The 12,045-nt window shown below is 37.1% G+C and overlaps 1 protein-coding gene and 1 long non-coding RNA gene across 2 annotated transcripts; one reads left to right on the plus strand and one right to left on the minus strand.

The window, feature by feature from the left end:
- Positions 1 to 1,753, plus strand: LOC144572519 (early nodulin-like protein 17). The gene is made up of 2 exons (XM_078322113.1): positions 1 to 314; positions 1,258 to 1,753. The coding sequence occupies exons 1-2, from the start codon at positions 134 to 136 to the stop codon at positions 1,593 to 1,595; spliced, it is 519 nt and encodes a 172-aa protein (XP_078178239.1). The 5' UTR covers positions 1 to 133; the 3' UTR covers positions 1,596 to 1,753.
- Positions 1,754 to 3,677: 1,924 nt separating this feature from the next.
- Positions 3,678 to 11,514, minus strand: LOC144572148 (uncharacterized). Its single transcript, XR_013517690.1, has 3 exons — positions 11,392 to 11,514; positions 4,082 to 4,231; positions 3,678 to 3,804 (listed from the first exon to the last, which is right to left on the minus strand). It is a non-coding gene; the product is annotated as an uncharacterized LOC144572148 (long non-coding RNA).
- Between the last annotated feature and the right edge of the window lie 531 nt (positions 11,515 to 12,045).

A 12,045-nucleotide genomic window follows, 5' to 3' on the forward strand; every position in this document is an offset into this window, starting at 1 on the left:
ATCCCACCCCTAATCTAAGAAACAAACAAAAAGAAAAGAAAACGCTAACCCAAAAAAGGCACTGTAATCTCCTCTCTCACTTGCGCCTCTTAATTAGCAGAAAGCTGCCAAACTTACAAAGCACAAACAAAATATGGTGTTAGCATACCGGCGGAGCATCTTACCATCTCTCCGACTTGTTTTGTTGGTTGTGGTTGTGGCCAGCGCCGGGTTGGCGGTGACCAACGCGGATAAGTTCACCATTAAGTGGTTCCCAAATATCAACTATACAGATTGGGAGAAGAACAACACAGTCCATGTTGGCGATTGGCTAGGTAATTTAAATTTTTGTAATTTTTCTTTGTGAAAATCTGCTATTCTGTTAGTTTTTGTCTGGATTTTCAAAATTTTCATTTTTTTTCAATGTATTGTCTAAAGGTCAAGAATACTTATTGTACATGAAAGGTGGTTTAGGGCTATATTTAAATAATTGTTTATTTATTAAATATGAATTACGGATTTTTTAAGTTTACTGATCTTGTTAAAATTAATAAAATCGATTACTTTTGAAAAAAGATTGATAAATTTTTTTCCTGAGAATTGGACCATTATTATTATTTTTAGTTTGAGAATGAACAAAAGAAATTTCTGATTGCAAATTTACTTTGACATCAGTATTATTTTGTACAACATGCATGACCCCGGAAGAAATGTTATCATAAATATGACCCCATCTCTTATCATTTTGAGAAACCTATATATACAGTGTATAACTGGTATATATAGAATCCCATTTGAGTGAGTCTATGGTACTATGCATATCACAGGTTGTTACTGTGCTACGGTTTTATATTCGAGTTTTTAAATCCTAACGGTCGATCCGAACCGTTCATCTTGTTCTCCATATTAATATGTGTTTGGAGACCAAAGTTTACATTTTTTGAAATTTTTTTACTATTTTTTTAGATATTTAAAAAATCACTTGATCTGAAAATTCTGGACCATCCAAAAACAGTGATTTTCAATAAATCTAAAAAAATAGTAAAAAAAAATTCAAAAAATGTAAAACTTGGTCTCCAAACACATATTAATATGGAGAACAAGATGAACGGTTCGGATCGACCGTTAGGATTTGAAAACTCGAATATAGAGCCGTAGCACAGTGCCAAATCGTAATATGCATAGTACCATAGACTCACTCATCCCATTTTATACAAGTATATACAGGGAAACCAAAGAATTTCATCTTCTGACATTGACAAATTGTTATTCCTGCAGTATTTCAGTACACTGCGAATCAAGCTGATGTGATGCAAGTAAACGAATCAGCATTCAACAAGTGCGATGCAACAAACCCGATATCGAACTACAGTAGAGGCCGTGGCTATGCAGTCCAGCTGAACGAGTCGAAGCACTACTACTTCATCTGTAGTTTAGGATACTGCTATGGTGGCATGAAGTTGTCAGTAGTAGCGCACCCCCTGCCGCCACCATCTCCACCGCCTTCTTCTATGAGTGTTTCTCGGGCTATTGCTGGAGTTAAACCCTCGTTGGGGTCTTTTGTGGCGGCGGCAACAGTGACTGCTCTGGCCATGTTGCTCCTTTTAGTGTCATGATCATGCATGTGATTTGAGGAAAATAATATATTTTCTTCATGGCGAATCTTATTGTTTATTTGTGAGATTATTGGCATGTGAGTGCTGGTTGATTTGTGAACAGCTATTGTTTAACAGAGCGTGAAGTCAAAGATATATATTTTTTTTCTCTTTCTTCATTTTCTTCTGTCTTGTTATTTTATCTACTCAATAAAGAAGAAGATGCTAAAACCTAAAGATGCAAGATGTCAGCACAACAAATATATGTATGTACAGAACCAAAGACTTTCTAACTTTGGGGTCAATCGTGAATGAGGATCAATCATATAAAATTTTCATAGTGCGAATGGAGTCAATTTTACAATACTCGTAACATTTTACTCCAAGTTATATAGAAAATTATGTATAAGTATAACTTTTTTTAAAAAAAAATAGGGGTCAATTGACCCCCATTAGCTGTTACTCCCTCCCCCTCTGTGTATGTGTATATAAAGAAGCAAAAAATATGTCAACCAAAAAGTTTTGTCATGATCATAGTTTTATTGTTCTATGTATCAAAGATTTAAATATCATTTATCGCGTTATAGCGGAGCGAACAAAAAAGTAGCGCTATCCTCATATAGCGCCGATAGCGCCATAGTTTTTATAGTATGAAAACACTATAACGGAGCAATAGCGCCGCTATAGCATGCTATTTAGAACCTTGGTATGTACATATAAAGAAGCAAAAAAAATGTCAGCCAAAAAGTTTTGTCATGATCATAGTTTTATTGTTATCGGTGCTTTCGGATGGTACAACTTATTTTATCAAGTGATTTTCTAGCTACATAAATTAATAGTAAATAATTTTATAAAGAGGAGGGTTCAAATGCATCCAAATTTTTGTGCACCCAAATGCACCCTATCTTTCAAATTCTTTTTCTCCATTTTCAAAGTCCGAATAGTCAATCCGAACCGTTAGATGCGATCTACATATTAAGATGTGCTTGGAGACCAAATTTTATATTTTTTGAATTTTTTTTACTATTTATTAAGCCACTTTGAAAATCGCTGATTTTACATTTTCTGGACCATTGGATCAGCGATTTTCAAAGTGGCTTAATAAATAGTAAAAAAATTCCAAAAAATGTAAAATTTGGTCTCCAAGCACATCTTAATATGTATATCGCATCTAACGGTTCGGATTGACTATTCGGACTTTGAAAATGGAGAAAAAGGATAAGGTGCATTTGGGTGCACACAAATTTGGGTGCATTTGAACCCTCCTCTTTTATAAAATATAAAATTTTGGTTTTCAAATACATTTTCATATGGAGATAGCCTCAACTCTTTTTATTTTTGTAATTCAAAATCTACTTATCTTGATGCTCTACCGCTGATTTGTGTTTCCACAACAGATGAGATATGTCACAACAAATTTTATTTAACCCCGCCACAACAGATGAATTGATTATGAACGCTTAAAAAAGTTACATTATGGCAACTTGATCAACAACTTCACTGTCTTCACATCAAAGAATACAGGAAACAGAACTAGGAAGGTGACTAGCTAGTAAAACATCTTTGAAAAAAATTCTAGACTTCAACCCTTCACAATAACAGAACCACTTCAAACAAGCAAATTTCACATACAAATATTTACAAGTATATAGCCATCAAAAAGATAACTCCAAAATTTCATTCAATTAGTAGAGCCCATTCCCATCTCCTTCCATGGCCATCATGCTGTATGTTGGTCCTTAATCAGAGGGTTTTGAACTCCTAATCGGATATTTCATGAAAGCAAACAACACCATTTAGTGAGGCAAATATATATATATAGTAACCATGTTGTAACAAATTTATCATTTTCCTTAAAATATATAGAGTAACCTATCATTGCTCTGATACATCTCATTCTCTGCTACAATATACCACCGATTCTCCAAGGCCAAGTAGGAAACAGTTTATATCTGTATAATGTTAGGTATCTCCAAAATTTTGAGAAATACATCTTCTTCTTTTTTTTCTTTCTTTCCTTCTTTATTCCTTTGCGACAATATATCAATGTAAATATAAATATAGTCCAGAAAAACAAATATTACAGAAGTTGAGTACCTGAGCATATCGCTGCCCTCTTCTCTTCGAGCCACTTTATCTCTGTTTTGATCCGGTTTGCAATTTTGCTTCTACTATTTTGAGATTTCAAATCCTTTTTCAAATTAACAATCCTGGTGTCTATCGCTCTTATCTGGATTGATTTAAAATAAAAGAATTAACATATCTTATATAACCTTCAAATTTTATCTATTTTGTATCTATTCATCAACTCTTCAATATGTGTATTGTATGTTATTCAATTTTGTTAATCCTTTCATAATATACATCAAATCTTAAATTTATTATGCATATTCTTCAATTCTATAAATCTTTCATATTTTTTTTTTGAGAGAATAAATCTTTCATATTTAATCGTTAAAATAAATAAACACACGCAGGCACACAAAACACACATAAAAGAGAGAAACCTTTCTCTGAGGCCACCTACTGATACTGTGCTTGCGGCATATGGCTTTGAGAGAGCTGGTGCAGATCTGGAGTTTCTTAGCAGCTTCCACCAAAGGAAGGTGAAAATACTTTGCTATCTCGCTCGGTTGCATTTCCGCAGTCCTCTTCCTCTGATTTCACATAATTGATTGGTAACAGGCCCCGTTGTCACTTAGAAAAATGTTAAATTACAAATAATTGAATAACCAGACATTCGAATAAATGAGTAAGGCATCCTTGGTTGGTTTTAGTTTCCATCCTCTTTCTGTTTCAATTTTCTAATTTTATGGTACTTCGATTGCTAGGAAAGAAATAATTAATATGAAATTTTTTTTTTTTTTTGGTTGAAAAGGCCTAGGCCCAGTTTCATATTATTGAAACCAACAAACAGTCATACAAGCCCGCAACATCATAAGATATGCATAGAAGGAACATTCTCCTTCTCTTCCTCTATAGAACTAAAATTAACCTTTTGCCTAAAGAACAAAAGAAAATGAGACACAAGTCTATCTCGAAAAGTCCCATAGAGGACATAAAAACACCACTTGAAAATTTCCAAGAGATAAATTGCTGCACTAAAATTCAAATTATCTCCTTATTGTTAATGGTTAATCCATGACGCTTCTATCAAACTTCAGTCACTGCCACTGTTCATCAGGTGAATATGGAGCTATATGATCATCTCCAGGCTTCCACACCCTGAGTGGGATGGTCTCAATTTCTTCCGCACCTGGCAGCCACTGTTGCGTCCCCTCCTGCAATCTCTTCTTGGATTTCTTGGATTTGTTCTTCTGGTGACCTGTCCAGTACAAAACAAGGGACATAATGAGTAATATTACATTCCTAGCAGGTTTAGGTTGCATGTTTTGAAAACTAATTTCATTTCTATGTTTCCAAACGGTCCAACAGATAGCACAAAAGACCGTCAGAAATGCTGTTCTTTGAGCTGTTGGTAATGACAATGCAAATTTTCTAATATCATTCATATTATGCCATTCTAAGAAATGTATTTGGCATTGCCCCATCCAAAACCATATTTGTTTGATAAAGTGGCATTGTAAGAACAAATGATTTACTGTTTTAGTATGGGAACAGAAAACACAAGTTTGAGATCCTCTCCATCCTCTTTTACTAAGATTTTTCTTAGTGAGAATCTTATTTTTACTCAGAAGCCAAATAAAGATCCTGATTTTGTGTGGTACAGGAAGGTCCCAGAATAAAAGAGGATGGTCTGTTGCTACCCCTCCAAAATTTAACATTTTATACATTGATTGAACAGTGAATAATCCTGTCGATTCCCATCTCCAGGCAAGTCTATCAGTAGCATGGGTAAAAGAAATTTGACTAAGTGTTTGTAACAAGTGATTCCATTCTTGCCGACAGATACCAGTCAATATCCTGCTAAAATATACATGTCTCCCCTGAGAGTTGATAACATCAGAAATTAAGATATTTTTGGAGATACAAATGTTATATAGGTGAGAGTATCGTGAAGATAAAGGACAATTATCTAACCATATATCTTCCCAAAAACGTACTCTAGAATTGTGGCCAGGTGTATATTGAATACTACTATTGCCCAAATTTTCAAGTTCTAAGATGGCTGTCCAAAAAGGAGAAATGTGAGCTGGATATACATTATTGTGATAAAGGAATATGATTAGAGTTTTCCAAGGGCTGCTATATTCGGGATTCTTATATTTTATCCACCATTTAACTAATAATGAGATATTCATATCTCTGAGCTCTAATATACCTAAACCGCCAGATTCTTTTGCCATACAAACGGCAGGCCATTTTAATAAGGAATATTTCCTTTTTGTACTAGAACTTTGCCATAAAAACCTTCTTCTACTTTTATCAATATCTTGGATAATTGTATCAGGAACTCGATATAATGACATTGCATATAGGGGAACTGCTGATAGAACAGAATTGATAAGAGTGTGCCTTCCTCCAATCGATAAAATTTGACCTTTCCAGTTTTGAAGTTTTTTATCAATTTTATCCACTAAAAATCTCCAGTCCTTAACTGTTAATTTCCTATTATGTAATGGGATTCCTAGATATTTAATGGGGAACTTAGCTTTTTTACATCTAAAAGTATGTGCTAAAGTCTTATCCGGATCAGCACCTATGAAAAACATTTCGGTTTTATCTAAATTCAGTTTTATCCCTGATGCAGCCTCAAAGGCTTGCATGGCCCACCATGCAGATTCGACTATTTTATGTGTAGCTTCCAAGAATAAAATCGTGTCATCTGCGTAGTGACAATTTGTGGTATTCCTATTGTTAAAACAATTTGGTCCTAATCCTTTAAGAACCTGTGCTTGTTTGCCCTTATAAAAGATTCGACTAAGAACATCAGCCGATAAGATAAACAAGAATGGTGAAAGGGGATCTCCTTGCCTAACTCCTCGTTTACAATAAAAGTACGGAGTTAGGTCACCATTGATGTTAATACAAGATTGGGAACTAATTAACCAACTATTTATCCAATTTATCCATTTTCGATCAAATCCTCTACTAATCAGCACTTCTAAGAGATAAGACCAGTGTATGGTATCATATGCCTTGGCAAAATCGATTTTAATAACTACTCCTTTTTGTTGGTGTTGCATACTATAGTGGATAATCTCATGGCTTAATACCACATTATCCAAAATATATCTATTTTTCAGGAAGGCTGATTGGCTTTCATCAATTAGTCTATTCATTACAACACTAAGTCGATTAGTAAGTATCTTGGAAATCAATTTGAAACTACAATTGACTAAACTAATAGGTCGAAATTTAGCAATTGTATTAGCATCTTTCTCTTTGGGTATCAAGCAAATAATAGATTTATTGATGCGATCAAGATTAAGAGAATGATCATAAAAGTGAGAACAAAGGAGCATGATATCATCTTGTACTAAATCCCAAAAGAATTGATAAAATTTAAAAGGAAAATCGTCGGGGTTAGGAGCCCCATTTGGTTCACTATCAAAGAGAGCTGTCTTGACTTCCTCTAGAGAAAAAGGAAGAGTTAGAAGGGCATTTTCGTTCGGGAGAAGTTTTTCTGATTCCTGCCAAAATTCCTTAGCTAAAGATGCATATTGTATTCCTGCCTGTCCAAGAAAATTCCTATAGTAATCTAATATATGTGCCTTAATTTCAGGTACAGATTGAGTAGGTTGATCGTTAATATTCAAGGAAATTATTTTATTTTTCTTTTTCCTATGATTCGCAATAGTATGAAAGTAGCGAGTATTTTGGTCTCCCTCTTCTAACCATTGTTGTTTAGATCTATTTTTCCAATATATCTCTTCTTCTAGGTATATAATTTCTAATCTGTTTTTGATGTTGTGCCATTCGTCGAGTTCTAAAGTAGTAAGGGGCCTAAGTTCCTGAATAATATCTAAACTATTAAGTCTATTAAGGAGGATATCTTTTTCCTTGTGCTTGGAACCATAGTAGTTTTTGGCCCAACCTTTGATTTTTCGTCTAAGAATGCCTAATTTATTTACCCATGCTTGTGCTATATCATCCCCTGTCATAGGATGCTCTAGCCACCATTTATGTATGAGTCTTACAAAGTCTTCTTGTTCGAGCCATATGGGATCAAACCTAAATGGAGGTGCGTGAGTTGTTTGTGTTGCATCTACTTGGAATAGTAACGGACAATGATCAGAACCATTTTTATTGAGATCTACTATAGAGCTACCTGGGTATTGTTGGTCCCATGCAAGGGTAGTAAAAATTCGATCTAGAAGAGCAAAATTTGTTCCATTAGACCATGTAAATTTTCTAGTGTGGAGCTTATGTTCTACAAGCTGATGCTTATTAATAAACCGATTGAACATAGAACTGATTTTTATATCAAAACGTGGACCTGATTTTTCAAGTGGGGTCCTTATAACATTGAAATCACCACTAATGATCCATGCAATGGAAGGGTCAGTTCGAAGCATGTCTAATTCCTGCCAAAGTTCTATCTTCAAATGTCTTAATGTAGGACCATATACAATAGTGAATTGCCACTGAGTTTTATCAATTTTGTTAAGTAAATGAATATCTAGACAGAATTTATGAGAACTATGCGAAATAATTTCTATTTTATTACTATCTCCTCCAAATAATATTCCTCCGGACCATCCTACCGATGGGAGGTAAATCCAAATATCCAACTTAGTTGATAATCCTCTAAGGGTTCTATTAGAGAATTGTTCTTTTTTGGTTTCTTGGATCGCTATCATATCTATTTGATGTTTATTAATATAATCACTCAATGTTTTTCTTTTCCTAAATGAGTTCATTCCTCGGATATTCCAGTTGAGTATATTCATAATTCAACTATTCGATCTCTAACATGAGTAGTATCTGCCTGCTCTATTTCTACATGCCTAATATGATCAATCTGTATGCAATTGTTGTTGTATTTATCCTTAGGATGATTTGTCAAGGAATTGAGGACCTGCTCAAACTGAGCTCTTTCTAGTTGCTGTATAGCTGAAATGATGACTAACTTTTCATTCTCATTATGTCCTAGAGTAATTTGATACACCTGAAACAATTGGTCAATTTGATCTACAGTTAACCTACTATATGGAAAGCTTTGTAATAAACTAGTACCTGTGGATTTAACTGTACCAGTTGCCTTTCTCTTCTGAGCTCGTTGTAAAATGGGAGTCTGAGTATGTTGGGTAGAGATTCTCACACTCCGCCGGGGGACTGCTTTGTTGTACTGCCATGGGGTTACCACAGTGCAATATTCAGTGGAAGTGGTCGGCTCTATGAGTTCTGGTTTGTGTGGGATTGTGGAAGGTTGGGAAGAGGCACATTTTTTCTTTGTTGTATCTCTAGATAGATGTGTAGAGGAGACAGGGGGGAGTTGGATGAGTTTTCTACGAGAAATTGGACTTGGGTTTCTATGTGCAGGTTTAGATGGGTTGTGAAATTTCACAGTTTTGGATTTGTGTGGGTGGCTGGGTACTTGAGAGCCTGGGGGTTTTCTGGTTTTCTTTTTCTTGGAATGGAGTTTTCGAGCTCTCTGTAGCAAGGGTTCCGCATCGATCAAGTTCTCACTGAGATCTCCGAGGTGCACACTATCATCACTATCGAGAACTGAGATCTCCGAGGTGCACACTATCATCACTATCTATTCGGATCTGTTCTGTTTCAGTGGAAGGGAAAGGCGTAGCTGGCGGAATCAGTGCAGATGTGGATTGAAATTGTTGAACAATATCAGCATCCAGTGGCTGATTAGGAGCATCTGACTGGGTGTAACCGAGGGGAGGAGGCGTAGTGCCTGATGTGGATCCGGTGCCCCGTTCCATGTTGTGAATGGCATTGAGTTTTCGTTGAAACGAGTCTTCATCTGACTCATCCTCAGTATCATAACCATATTCAGGTTGGTTTTCTTGAGCACAGGTGGGAAGAGGTAATTTGCCTTTACCTTTAGGTGGTGATGCTCCAAGGGTTGGTCTATGTTGTGAAGGTGGTTCTTTGATCACTACTCCTCGTTTGGGTTGTAGAGGGGATTCGAGAGATGGGGTATGGGAGGTGGAGGGGGGCCTGAGAGGAGTGGTGCGAGGAAGCAAGGGTGTTCTGAGGTTGGTTCTAATAGTATTAGAAGAAGGTGGCATCCCTAACTGTGTATCTTCATCCATAGGCTGAGGGACTACTGGTATAACACGAGCTGGATGGACAGGTTTTGTTACTGGATTTTCTGTAGGGTGCTCTACTGGTATTGTTGTAGTAGATGGTTGAGGTCTCTCTCCAAAAGGAGTACCATTGGGGAAAGGCCGGCCATTCAAGCGACCTCGCCAGGCATTGACTGGCTCAGTAAGCTCAGTCTCAATTTCGAAGTCCAGGTCATAAGAAGAAACAAATCCAGTGGGATTACGATGAGTCATAGAGTGTTGTTTAGGCAAGGTAGAAATATCTCCAATCCCAATTCTAATTCGAGCAAAACGATAATCGTATCGATTGCGAGAGCCGGGGTCCAGTTCTAGCACAATTGCGCCAAAAGAGCTAAGTATTCGGTTAAATTCTTCCCAATAGAATAAATCCATCGGAAATCCATGTAATCTGACCCAGACTGAGTGTAATCGGTTACCTGCGTTGAAAGCAGGATCCCATCTGAGTATCGGAAATTGAACTTCCTCCATTCTTAGCCAGCGTTTACGGGAAGCTGAGAGTAGCCAGTCCTCAGACGGCGCCTCAATGATATACACATATTCATCATAAACTGCGACACGCCACAGAAACGGGGGGGTAAGGGTACCGAAGCACTCGTTCAACTTTTTCTGGTCCCCACGCAGCAATGTCATCCAGCAGGAAACTGAGGTGCAGCTCGCGATTGATCGATTCCGAGTCAGGGGTAGAATTGAACATCAGTACCGGTGGTTGAACCTGTCTTGGAGGCACCGGAATCACCGGTTGTGCAACAGTTACGGTCGGAGCAGGCCGTGGAGGTTGAGTATCTCTGGATCGTTGTTGTACCGGCCGATCTGGCGGGGTTTGTCTCATTGTAGCTTGCATAGGAATCTCAGGGGGAACCATCGGAGGTTGATGTAGAGGGAAAGGCCTGTCTGGTGGCGCCTGAACTGAGAAAGGTGGCGGAGGTATAGGAGGAGGTGGATACGGTCTCGGATTGCGATTCCCTAAGTTCTGATAAGGGCGTGATCTGGTAAAACCTCGCCGATTAGGGTACGGCGCCATGGTTGTGTCATAATCGAGATATAAACTGGGAAGGGAAGAAGATGAAGAGGGGAGTGTGATCGGCGTGATGGAAGGACACCTGAAGCTTTTGTGCCCCGATTTGTTACAGATAAAACAAATAAGAGCGTTACGACACTCAAATGCTTTGTGTCCCTTATCGCCGCACTTCAAACAAATTGGATGATGCGGCGTTGATCTACGCAGGATTTCCTCTACACGCGTTCGAATCAGCGTTGATCTCGTCTCTCTCGGCCGCACTTTTGTTGTCACAGGCTGCCAAATCGAATTTGAGAGCAAGGAGGCTTTGTAAGACGAGCCTTGTAAATTGGAGCCCAGCGCCATGAGAGACTGAAATTGAGCTCGAGCAAGGTCCATCTGGCGGGCTTTATTAAGTGTCATCGCACTCAGCCTTTTGTTTTTGTACTATTTCTCTTTATTTTTCTCTCTTTTTTTTTGTTTTTCTTCTTTTTTTTTTTTTTGCTTATCGCCAAAAAATCGCCATTGCTCCGCTCAGAGCTCTCCCATCGTACACGAAAAAGTTAACCCCCCTATTAATATGAAATGAAAAATGATAAATTTATAATACCTGTGCCATAATATGAATTTTGGTCTTTTCATGATTTCTAGTTGAAATATTATTTGTTGCCGTTGTCATGCATGGCTGTTCGTGTACCTTGCCTAAAGCACGCCTTGTTTGGTTGTTAGTAATTGAATCTATAAAAATGCCAAAAGCAAGTATGAAATAACACTCAAGGAGCAAACAAAATCTGTAAACAGAGTTTACAATCTGAAAAACCTCCGAAGAACCCAAGTTATCTAATCATAGAAAAATTCCGCTGTAATTAATCAAAGATTAATGTATAAATAAGAACCATCGACTGATATCCTATAGAGATTTGATCGATACTTTCTGTTTTTGCTTCGATATTGGAGCTTGATCCTGCAAACTCACTATGAACTAGAAGAGAGCTTGTATCCTCATCCTTGACCTCACAATTACCTAAAATAAATTCCATGTCAGTTGAAAAACTCTCAAGTAGTAAGGCAATAGGTATTATACCAGTATGATGAGCATCGATCTTAGGTTGTATATTGACATTTATATGGTGAATTAATCCATAAATAAAATGTCAGACAAGCTGAGTCATGCCTGCTCAATAATTGAATGCAATACTGAGGTACATTACGGGGGTGGTGCCAGTGCCAAATGATATGATGTAAAATAGTAACCTGGAGCATA

Source organism: Carex rostrata, chromosome 20 (genome assembly GCF_964058835.1).
Source record: "Carex rostrata chromosome 20, lpCarRost1.2, whole genome shotgun sequence".
Taxonomy (NCBI): Eukaryota; Viridiplantae; Streptophyta; class Magnoliopsida; order Poales; family Cyperaceae; genus Carex; species Carex rostrata.

Bases quoted from the DNA above. Each gene is read 5' to 3' on its own strand.
- LOC144572519 (XM_078322113.1), top strand. From the start codon at position 134: ATGGTGTTAGCATACCGGCGGAGCATCTTACCATCTCTCCGACTTGTT. The intron at 315-1,257 runs GTAATTTAAATT...TTATTCCTGCAG, and splicing joins CCATGTTGGCGATTGGCTAG to TATTTCAGTACACTGCGAAT.